Here is an 11,773-nt window from a genome sequence, read left to right on the forward strand (position 1 = left end):
TGGCACTGTTTAGAAACGTGGTGGGGGACAGGTCGAACTCTGTCGTGGCCTCCATGCCCTGCTGCTTCAGCCACCGGCGCTACGCGGCCATAGATGGGTCCCAGGCCACGGTCAACGAACGCGGATATCCCGTCTGGTTCACCTTGGACGACATGGACTACTGCAACCTGATGTATTGGATCATCCTACCGAGCCTGGGGGCGAGGGTGTATCGCCGGCAACCCGTCGTCGAAAACGAAGCCCACGCGGTGCGCGACCCGCTGAGGTACAGGGACGGGGAGCCGAACCTCTCTCTCGAGCTGGGCATCGACGGCAACCTAGGATTGACCGTCGCCCGTCTGACCGGGGAATGCGTCTTCTCCAGGGTGGCGCCCGAGGCCTTCGCCGAAGACGCCAGCGAGCAGTTCGAGCCCACGGCCTCTCGCCACGTCTCCTGCACGGACCTGGGATTCCACAGGAACTCTGTGGTCACGTACATGTGGTCGATAAGACTCAGGAAGATCTCCGGCATCGGAAACGACCTGGCCAAAGCGCTCCTCGGCATGCACTACAGCACCCTGCTCACTCACGACGTGGTCAGGGATCACTACGACACCGTCTACTACTCCGGCTTGTCCTACCTGATGTTCAGGGGAGTGAGGTTCACGGGCTGCGGAGTGTCCCTGATGCAGCAAAAGTCGGCTCTGTACGCGCTGGGCACGCAGGTGCTGTGCAACCCGACGGCGAACAACACTCACCAGGTGTGCACCGTGAACCAGTACTGCGAGTCGGTGGTGATACCGGACACCCTGGAGTCGCCCGGGCTTTACATCCCCAACCTGTACATGAAAGACGTGCGAGGGGGAGACGTGCACCTGGAGGGGCGCGGAGGGCCGTACGACATGGTGATCGCGGACGCCTTCAACGGCTTCTGCCCGGAGTCCGACAGCGCTTGCGGCTACCGCAGGCCGTACATCTTCACCACCGGCCGGTCCCAGAGCCTGCAGGGACTCACGGGCGAGGTGCCCTTGGATCCGCTCATGCGCTCGGAGGCCTACACCTGCATGCCCACTCTGCTCAGGCCCTTCAGCTCGGCGCTCAGGTCGCGAGGCAGACGCAGAGGCGACGGCGGAGAGGACAGCAACCACAGCGTCTTCTGCGACGCCCTGCACGCGGCGGAGTTCGAAAAGAGCGTGCTGGATCACGTGGGGGACCTCTTCAAGGACACCACGGAGAGAGCGAATGGGAACAAGCGGGCCACGGACATCATGCAGCCCTCGCTCGGGGTGGCTTTCTGCGGTACTTACAGCATCGGGAAGACCTCGGACAGGAAGCTCATGAGCGCCTGCGCCGCGACGGGCGGCGAGCCCCTCGTCGACAGGCTCGCGCCCAGAATCAGCGGCACGGGCCTGTTCGCTTGCAACCCCATGCAGACCACCGCTCGGTTGATAGCTCCCATATTCAGCAGGATATTCGAGAGCCCCAACCATGGTCGCAGGCTGTTCTTGTGAGGGAGGAAACGGAACGTAAAACGGGCGAAGCGCGCGGGAGAAAGGAGAGAGAAGAGAAAGCAGGGAGGAAGGATGCCTCGGGTCAGGGGGCCCGGCTTAGCGCGCAAGGTGGCCCGCGGACTCTGGGCCTTTGCTGAATTGGTGCTTTTGTGCGGGGTCAATTTCTTCGTGACCCTGTACATGCACCCAGTTGACCGCGAGCGCGCCATCGCCTTGATTAGGAAGAGGGAGGAGGCCGAAGTGGACGCCGCCATCAACACAGTGGCCAGGTCCATCACGGGCCTGGACGCGAACATAGAAATGATCAAGGGGATCATCGGCTCCGAGTCATGTGACAGGGCCGTGACCGCCGAGTACGTGAACGAGCTGCGCTCGGCCGAGACTCAGAGGGACCAGCTCCGCTACATGCTCATGGCGCTCAGGGGCCGGATCGATGCTGTCAGGCTGGTGGGCGCGGTGGACACTCTGTCAGACAGCGTGGGGCTTCAACTCAACGCTTCGGCCAAGATAAACAGGACGGTGCTCGCCTTGAACGTCCACAGGGACCTCGACGACATGAGGGAACCGGTGTCTAAAATGACGGTGGAAGATGCCAGCGGGGCTTACGAAGACGGCCATCTTACTCAGAGGCACCCTCACTGGCTCGTGTGACCGCCCTTAAACTGGGTAGTCCCGCTACGGTTCTCTGATGGGGAACGCATATAAATTCCTACCGGAAGGTCTGGGTTGTTGGGGTTTCAGGGCTTTTCTTTTCTTTTCTTTCTTAGTGTACCTGCCCTTTGTATAAAGTGTGTCTCTTTTGCTGTGCTGCCTTTTTTGTTTTGTTTTCAAATGCAACAGTGTTTGACTGTCTGTGTGTGTTGATCTTGTAACAAATTCTGAATAAAATAATTTCTGAAAACACAACTGCTTGGCTTGTTTCCATATTCTGTTTGCCAAGAAATGTAGAGAGAAGATGTGAGACTACAGTAGGCGTACTTCAATCAACAGCAATATGATTTTATTCAAAGTACAAAAGGAAAATAAGTCTTACATTTCAAGAGGGTACAGTTCATGTGATTGGATTGCATGCTGAGGGTACAGTTCATGTGATTGGATTGCATGCTATGAAAAAGAAATGCACGAGGTAGAAAGACAACTACGCAAGCCTTCGCTGTTTCAATGGCAGTCACAAGGAATAACATCTGCTTGTCGAAAGAAACCTCTGAGATAACTGTGGTAAAGAAAACAAATTGTAAAAGAGTAAAAGCAAAACACTTCGATGACAATTCCTATGCAATCATGTTCCACACACACCTGTTTTTTTCAAAAAAAAAATATAATATAAAAAAATGATGATGAAATAATGTGAACATTGTGAGCAAAAATGTTCATACGTAGACATTTTTGTCACCTTCGTAGCAAATGGGTCGGGTCAGCGTATTTCCAGTCTCCGAGTTACGGTGGCAGTCGCTGAACTCCTCTGCCACGTTCATGTAAAGCGTCTGGGATTGGCAGCAAGACAGCGGCCTGTAGTCGAACAGAGCGGCCGCAGCTGCGTTTTTAGCCGAAAACACATCTGCGTCCAAGGCGAAGGGTCGTACCCTTTTGTGTACGTAGCTGGGATCCGCTTTCTCCATTCCGCTTCGGGCGGCAAGCTCAGCGATGGCTTGAACGATGGTGGGTCCATCGAGCGGCTTGCAGTCCAAGACCACGTGGATGTCCCTTTCAACGCGCCCGCCGCCTTCCCTTGAGCGGTACTGCACGGTGAGCCACGTGCGCAGGAGGAAAATCATCCTCTTGAACTTGACCTCGGACACCGTCTCCCTCAAAGAACTGTCGATCAGTGGGAGGACTCTCATGCTCCCACCCTGGCACACTCTGGTGGTGCACCACGCTGCCAAGACGATCTGTTCCTTGAACACGAAACAGCACCAGTGAAAGTAATGCGTGCCCATGTCCACGTCGAACAGCCGCGGCAGGTGCACGTCGGGCCCGATGGCCGCCTGGGTGCTCTCGGGGCACCATTTCCCCACTAGCACGCGGTCCCAAAACCCCGGGATGTGAGGCATGCAAACGTATCTGTAGGCATCATACTCAGGCAAGAGCTTATTTTCCCAGTAGGTGAAAGACATGTCGTTTGCTGGATTCTTTATCAGGGTCTGGAACGCTGCGTAAAAAAAAAAAAGAGAGAGAGAAATCAGAGAGAGGAAAGTCAGACTCTTGAAGCTGTGCAAGGTCGAGGTGCTAGAGGGTGTGCCTCTTACCTCGCTGAAGTTCCTCGTCACTTGGCGACCCTTCGGCCAACATCCTTTCAACGCATTCCTCTTTTTCGATCCTCGTCATGAAGCGGTCGCTACCTTCTCGCTCCAGTTCCCAAGCTCCTACAGCCTCCATCTCCGGCATGTCAGCCAGCGCGTTTGCCGTGGCGTTCACCATTCCGTTCTCGGAGACGACCCAGTGCTTTCGGCAGCCTCCCTGCGCTCTGATGCACAGCGTGCACAGGACGCATCCGCAGAGGCACTGCACGGGTCGATTGAGTTGCAGGAGATACCCGCAGCACACCGGCGCACGGTTGAAAACCCGTCTGCATGATGGGCAAGTGATGAGATCTTCGAGCGTGGATAGGGAGACGCCGGGGATGCCGTCCCAAGGGCGCGGCCCCGCGCTGCCCTCTGCGCTCCAGCACGCAAGCTCCTCTTCTGCGGGCGTCCTGGGCTCGCGTCGGTTGGACTCCACGGAGAGACAGAGCCCTGGAGACTCACTCTGCAGCGCTGCGCCGGGCTCGTCTTTCGGCGGCTCGACGTCAGGCTGCGAGCTCGGGCGTCCGTCCCCTCCATGGTCGAGATCTTCGTCACCTGTCTCGGGTGGCGGAAGTAGAGAGCCTGGAAGCTCAATCGTCTCCGCGCAAGTCGAAGCGACCCGAGGAGGAACTTGGTAACCGTTTGGGGGTTCCGCCGCGCGCGGCTCGATGCAATCGGGGTACGTGATCAAGTTGATGTCGTCGTACGCTTTCGTGATGACGCTCTCGCACAGCATGGCGCTGGCTTCTTCCTCCAGCGTACCGTACTCCTCGTCCTCAGTCGAAGTCAAATAATATCTGGAGGGGTTTCTGTAACGCACCCACAGTGACACAAAAGACAACTTGTGAATATCACCTTCAAACCATGCCTCCCAGGATCGACGGGGATACCCACGGCTGGCCGCTGATGCTCCAGATGGCAGTGTGCAGCTCTTCGTCCATTCGCTTCGCGACCTCGACGCCTTCCTCGGACTCCGGGACGTCGATCTCCCCCGGGCGGAGCGAGCGTTCGCTCTCCGCGCCTCGGTCTTGCTCCGTGGCGTCCACTGGGCTAGGCGGAGGCGCCGGAGTGGGCTCGACGTGGTTTGCTTTCCGCAGGGCTTCGAGTCCAACGCAGATTGCGCCTCCCGGTACCGGCTGTCGCCCTCCATCCGCGAGGGCCTCGCGACACCCCGCGCTTTCAGCACCAGGACACAGAGGCTCGCCGCGAGCCTCTTCCGCCTCGTCTTCGGTTTCCTCCGGAGAGGCCGCCTCGTTTTCTACGCGCCCCCGACTCTTGTCGTCTTCGTCCGAGGAGGAGGCGCTGACATCAGATGGACTGCACGCGCGCTCTTTGGCCTCGTACTCGGCCGTGCGAATTTCGCCCTTCTCTTCTTCGCCCTCGCTGTACTCGCCTTCGCTGGAGCTGTCTTCCTTTGTCGAACAACACCCTAGTCTCCAGGGCCTGGTCGCGGTGTCTCGCTCCGTGCGACGGCCTCTCCGCGAGGACGACGATTGGGGGTTCGCGCGGTCAAAATTGCAACCGGCGTGAGGCACAGCCCAGCGAACTGCCTTTCGCCTGCCGTCGTGAGCTTCACCGACATCCACGCCAAAGTGCGACGGTTCTTCACCAGTGGGCCCCTCTGGCTCGGTCCTCCTTTTCACGAGCCGAATCTCGGATTTAGTCCTGCGAGGGCTGAGGCTCGGGTCCCGCTTGCGCTTGATCCTCTCGCTCCGGTGATATTTGCCGTCTCCTTTTCGCACGCAACCGCCCGCAGGGTTTGTCCTTCTGCGACGAGGTGCAAATTCAGGGTCGAGCTCCTTTCCAACCTGCCTCTTGAGTGTCGGGTAGAGGGGAGGCTCGCGGTCGAGACGGACGCATCCGAGGGCCCGCTCGCGTCCGCTTCCTCGGTAACGATCGCGGACTCCATCCCTCTGGTCGCGGCGGGAGATCTCGCCCTCGGCCCACTCGGGCGTCCAGTCGAAGCGCTTTCTTTCTCTCCTTCTCTTCTCCGTTTCTTGCCTTCTCCTTTGCTGCAGGTTGCGCAGGGGAGAAGGCGTAGTGTATCTGCGTTGGCCCCCGCCGATCCTTCTTTGTTCGGGCCTGGCCTTCCTCTGCATCTTTTCGTTCTCGTATCCAGCCGAAATCACCCTCATTGCACCGCGGGCTTCGTTAGAACAGAGAGCCGAGTTCCACCCAGATGCCGAGGGGCGAATCTCTAGTGTTCCTGTACGAACGAACGCTGGGGTGTGAGCTCAGTCCTCTGTGAGCAAACTTGGCAGCACTTATATAGCCCCTCCTCGACAGTCTCGAAATCTCTGCAACAGAAGAAACTCTCACCTTCCTCACTTTCATGCCAAAACAAAACTCATCACTATCAGTGAGTCTGACCTTCCCCCAGAGTGCAAGAACTCCGCTCGCAGCAAGACGTCTCTGGGTTGGACGAGATCCGTCAGAGTCAGGCCGATGTTTACAGCGTCTGACCGATGTGAACAGCGTCCGTCCGACAGCCACTCGCCTCCTCCGACCAGGCTTAAAAACGGCCGAGTGCAGTTCATAGAATACGACCGATGCTCGCAGTCACTGTCCTCCCTCCTCGACCTTCCCGCGAAGCTCAAAAAGTCAGACCGGCATCTCGCACGCCAAGCATCCACGGTGGCATCAATCCGCTGTTAATCGGAGCAGCCCAGACATTCGAAACACAAAAAGTTCTGGGCTCAGAAAAGAAAACTGGTAGGCTCAGGGGAAGGTAGATAATGTTTGGGAGCAATAGGAAAACAGGAGAGGCAGGGAGTAAGACATGAAGGTGGAGACTTGGGAGGAGCAGTGCTCAGGGGAAGGTGGAGAATGTTTGGGACCAATAGGAAAAAAGGAGAGGCAGGGAGTAAAAGATGAAGGTGGAGACTTGGGAGGAGCAGTGGAAGCCCATGCTCTATGAAGGTGGGGGGAGAAAAGAGAGCAGAGTGGTGTTGGTGACCATAAAATTACTTCTGATCAGCGCAACTGCTTGTGCACGCAGATGTTTTTTTTTGTTTTGTTTTTTTTGTTTTGTCAATTCACGCTTGCAGAAGCCAAGCTTACAAACCTCTCTCTTTCCCACTCCGGAGATCGGCAGGAATAAAGCACAGGGTGCACTGCCGTGAACGTGTGAACACATTTTTTGTTTTTTTTTTTTTGACAAAGAAAATGTGTAGTGTATTTTCCCAGAGATGAAGCGCAAGCTGTGTTCGGTGGCAAAACACTTCAAAGCAACGAGAGCATTTTTGAACGAGCTCCTTTATTTCGCACTCAAACGCACAGTGTCCATCTCAGAGCGCACCGAGCTTTTCAAACAGTTTCACGACAAGATACATCTGCTTATATCCAAAGGATGGTGCACATGCAACACAGACAAAATGAAATACACATGAAAACCCACTACGCAAACTACATTTCTCTTTCCCACTCCGGAGATCGGCAGGAATAAAGCACAGGGTGCACTGCCGTGAACGTGTGAACACATTTTTTGGTTTTTTTTTTTGACAAAGAAAATGTGTAGTGTATTTTCCCAGAGATGAAGCGCAAGCTGTGTTCGGTGGCAAAACACTTCAAAGCAACGAGAGCATTTTTGAACGAGCTCCTTTATTTCGCACTCAAACGCACAGTGTCCATCTCAGAGAGCACCGAGCTTTTCAAACAGTTTCACGACAAGATACATCTGCTTATATCCAAAGGATGGTGCACATGCAACACAGACAAAATGAAATACACATGAAAACCCACTACGCAAACTACATTTCTCTTTCCCACTCCGGAGATCGGCAGGAATAAAGCACAGGGTGCACTGCCGTGAACGTGTGAACACATTTTTTTGGGTTTTTTTTTTTTTGACAAAGAAAATGTGTAGTGTATTTTCCCAGAGATGAAGCGCAAGCTGTGTTCGGTGGCAAAACACTTCAAAGCAACGAGAGCATTTTTGAACGAGCTCCTTTATTTCGCACTCAAACGCACAGTGTCCATCTCAGAGAGCACCGAGCTTTTCAAACAGTTTCACGACAAGATAGATCTGCTTCTATCCAAAGGATGGTGCACATGCAACACAGACAAAATGAAAAAAAAAATACACATTCGATCCAACTACGCAAACTACAGCATCTTAGTCCTCCTCAGCTTTGCGGATCTGGGGATCGCAGGCCCTGCTCCGCCTCCCCCTCCGCAGTACACCAAGTAGATGATCCCAGCAGAAAGCGCTCCGCACCAGGTCGTGAGAAGGCCCATCGAAATCCACAAAGCCGAGCTGCTGGCGAACCCCGATAGCCAGCCTCCCAAAGAGACTCTCCCTGCCACGATCTCGTTGTACTTTGCGTCAAAATCAGTCAGGTCTCTGGTGATGTTGTTCAGGTTTTGACGCACGGACAACAGGTTCGACGTCGTGTTCACGGCTCGCAGCAGCTCCATTTCAGGAGTCCCGGGCAGACTGTCTTTCAGCAGGTCCGCGAACGACACCGGCCCGTCCGATATGTGCGGCCTGGAGAAAGGCTTCAGCGGGGGGGATTCGATCTCGACCGTGACCGACCCCTCCATCCAAGTTACCTTCTTGTCGCGGTAGCAGATGTTTCTGTGGCACTCTCCGCACACGGTCTTGCATTCCGAGGGGTCCTCGACGCACCTCCTGTACCTTTCGTGAAGCTCGGGCCTCCTGCAGTACTTTCCGTGGCACTCGGAGGGCTCGTAGAACCGTCCGTCTATGAGCCAGACATCGTAGTCTGGCCAACAGGGAACGCCATCGGTGCTGATTTTGGGCATTGGTATGATCCCTCGGACCACGGCGCGCTCCACGGCGTTCGGCAACGAGTGCACGATGAACAGCTTTCGATTTCTGTACAGGGCCGCGCCCACGGTCGGGAACTCGGACAGACCCGGGTGATCGCGCATCACGGTCATGCCACTGGGGCAGCTCCCCGAGCGCTTGGAGGCGATTTGCCTCAGACAGTTTTCCACCCCCCTGGCCATGAACTTGGTGTGCATGGCAGCCTGCGTCATCTGATGGGTCACGCTTTGCATCTGAGCGTACCACATCTGGTAGCTGGCCATCACGGAGAACTTGACGTTGGTGTCTCGCAGGGCTGCCTCGGTGTTGCGCTTCATCGCGTCCCTGAGGAGTCTAAAGTTCTTGTTGGCGATCTCGGTGTTGCGCTTCATCTTCCTCTCCTGTTCGTCTATCCTCCCGTCTATCAGCGCCACGTTGGCGTCGAGCCGGTTGCTCACCTCCACCAGTTGCCCAGCGACATTCGTGAACGCGTTCTTCACGGAGTCCATCTGGACCTCCAAGCGATCCACTCTCTGAGACACGTGCAATGCCAGACCCAGGGCAGCGCCTCCGAGCAACGAGCCCAGGAACCTCTTGTGCCTCGTGCGGCGTCGCTCGGGCCCGTCGAGTGCCGGGAAGGGTGCATTGTCGGGCAGGGCGTACGCAGAGGCCTTGCGCTCCTGCGCGGCCAACTCCTCCAGACCCTCTCTCATCAGGTCTCCGGCCCTGCGGGCATCGTCTGTGATCTCGTGCGCTGAATCGCACAGCTTGCCGTAGTCTCTCCGGCAGCCGTCATCACCTCCGCAGACCGAGATCAGGCAGGGCTTGAGGGCGCTCACGTCGTAGTTCACGCAGCTCACGTTCAGGTTGATGTAGTCCAGGCCCGGGGTGAAGTTGGACACGAAGTGAATGGCTTCCGCCGGTTTCACGATCACCCCGCGATCGTGCTCCACCACCGGCCTGTCCAACGCGTAGCTGTCGTCCACGGAGACTAGATTCAGGCCCTGGCTGCTCTCTCCCGTGTTGTGCGCGGTGCACACCCTGCTCACGGGCGGAGCGTACTCGACGAACCTTTTCGCGTCCAGGATCCCCACAGTGTAGTGATTGGGATCGGTCGTGGGCACCATGGTGTTGATGTTTATCGCTACCTGCGGAGGCCTGCCCGACGACTCGACCCGCTTGTCCGGTTCCCCGGGGGTGCACGACTCCATGGCGTACAAGTTCCCCACGTAGATCCTGTCGTAGCTGGTCGAGTACATCTCCCTGTGGGGCTCCTTGAACACCCCGAGCGCTCCGTGGACGGCCACGAGGCCGGGGCACACCAGAGTGTGGCTCAGACCCACGTTGTACCGAGGATCCAGGGAGCTCTTGGAACCCGACGCCGGATCTTTGTACGCGCTCTCCGGGACGGTGATCACGATGTCGCCCAGCTCGTCGAGCTCGGGCAGTCTTTCGTTCGTAGAGGGCAGCGGCGGCGGCGTGCGGAGCTCGGCGGACCTCGCGAACCTGGAGGGCTTCGCGGCTCCGGCCTTCGCGGTGGATATGCCCGCCGCCATCTGCTGCCTCTTCCAGTCCCTCAGCCTGTGCACGGCCGAGGCGATTCCCAGTATCGCGGGCATGTCGGAACGCACGCCACGCTTGAAGTCAGAGTCCACGGGGGCAATCATGAACTGGTTCACGCCGAAGGCCACGGCCACGAGTTCGGGAAACCGCTTCAGGGTCTCGAAAGACGTCGAAGACACGGTCACGTTCACCATCACTCCCCTGGCCCAGACCGTGGTGCTGGAGCCCGAGCAGCACTTGGTGTTGAGGTCTTCTTCGCACCTGAGCGCTGTGTTGGTCTCCAGGTCCGCTAAAGGCAGACCGCCCTCCACCTCCCACCTGCCCGCGCCCTCAGGAGCGCTGAGCTTTAGTCCTCCGGTGAGGGATAAGGTGAAGACGATCTTGTTTGCTCGGACTCCTGTCCTGAGCAGAGTCATGAGGTAGGGGACGACGGCGTAGCGCTCGTCGTCGCCGCCGTCAGTCCTCTGTCCGCTCGGGCTCACCCACGCGTTCTGGCAGTGCCTGGGATCCTTCGCGTCCGCGCGGCCCCGTGGCGTCACGAACGCTTCGAACTCGGCCAGGTCCAAGAAGTCAGTGCTCGCCAGCAGCCCGCGAGAAGGAGGCAGTCCGAGGAACAACTTGCGGACGCCTCGTCTGTGCAGGGCGGACGCGGCAAGCTTCGCAACTCTGCCGAACTGACGCCTTTCCCAGTTCGACTTGGAGCAGTTCGTCAGCCCCCACCGGCTGGCGTCCAAGAGCAAAGCCGTGGACGAGACCGAGGTGCTGACCCTCGCCAGGGTTTCGGCCACGGACTCCAGGACCGCGGGGAACTCTTTTCGGTCCGGGGACACGGGGACCACGCACTCGTCAAACGGGACCTTTGCCACGACGTGGCCGGCTTGCGCCACCGTGGCGAACAGGGCCGCGTCTAGAGCTACGGCTAAGTAGCCTCCGGCCGAGGAGTACAGAGCGCGCTCCACCGAGATGACAGTTGCGTCACACATGGAGGGTGCGACAAAGTCTCTGATATCCTCGGGCGTCGGCGAGTAATCCGGGCCGCGGGCGGCCAAGTCGTCGACGCTGGAGATCTCACACATGGCCAACGGAGCGGAGGCCAGGCCGTCCCAGTTGGTCAGACCTGGCCTCGCGTGCTCCGAGCTGCTCACGCAGAACGTGTTGCCGTTGGATTCGAAACAGTTGTCTCCCAGCTGCTGGTGGCAGGCGCCCATCGCCTCTGCGTCCCCCAGGCCGACGTACACCAGCACGCAGGCGTAGGCCGAGTTGCGGATGGCCAGGACGTCGTCCGAGTCAGGCCACCGCCTGCTGGCCTCGGGCGGGCGCAGCGTTCTCTTCATGAGCTTGTAGGCCGCGCACTGAGCTCCCGGGTCGCATTCGGCCGACGAGTTCGCCCCGAAGTAATAGTCTCTGTTGCGAGGGCTGGCGTGCAGCATCGCCGATATCCTGTTCAGCGGCGCGTGCGGGACCACCCGCTCGGAGCACCCGAACCCCCCCGGGACCGGGACGCACGAGGACCTGTCGAGCTTCTTCACGTAGGCTCCCAGCATCACGCCTTCCGTCTGGTACCTGGTCAAGTCGGGAGAGCGTCCGCGCGTGTCTCTCCACAGGGCGCCGATACTTCCCGGGCAATAATGCGTGCACTGGTCCCGTTCACCCTCCTGAGAGCCGATCCT

At 58.0% G+C, this 11,773-nt stretch overlaps 1 protein-coding gene across 1 annotated transcript; it reads right to left on the reverse strand.

The window, feature by feature from the left end:
* Positions 1–2,785: 2,785 nt before the first annotated feature.
* Positions 2,786–6,663, reverse strand: LOC144988621 (uncharacterized). Its single transcript, XM_078939184.1, has 2 exons — positions 3,737–6,663; positions 2,786–3,639 (listed from the first exon to the last, which is right to left on the reverse strand). The coding sequence occupies exons 1-2, from the start codon at positions 4,920–4,922 to the stop codon at positions 2,861–2,863; spliced, it is 1,965 nt and encodes a 654-aa protein (XP_078795310.1). The 5' UTR covers positions 4,923–6,663; the 3' UTR covers positions 2,786–2,860.
* Positions 6,664–11,773: the final 5,110 nt, after the last annotated feature.

This window comes from Oryzias latipes, chromosome 21 (genome assembly GCF_053564925.1).
Source record: "Oryzias latipes strain Hd-rR chromosome 21, Olatipes_Hd-rR_3.1".
In the NCBI taxonomy this organism is placed as follows: domain Eukaryota; kingdom Metazoa; phylum Chordata; class Actinopteri; order Beloniformes; family Adrianichthyidae; genus Oryzias; species Oryzias latipes.

Bases quoted from the DNA above. Each gene is read 5' to 3' on its own strand.
- LOC144988621 (XM_078939184.1), bottom strand. From the start codon at position 4,922: ATGGAGGGCGACAGCCGGTACCGGGAGGCGCAATCTGCGTTGGACTCG. The intron at 3,640-3,736 runs GTAAGAGGCACA...TTTTTTACGCAG, and splicing joins TGACGAGGAACTTCAGCGAG to CGTTCCAGACCCTGATAAAG.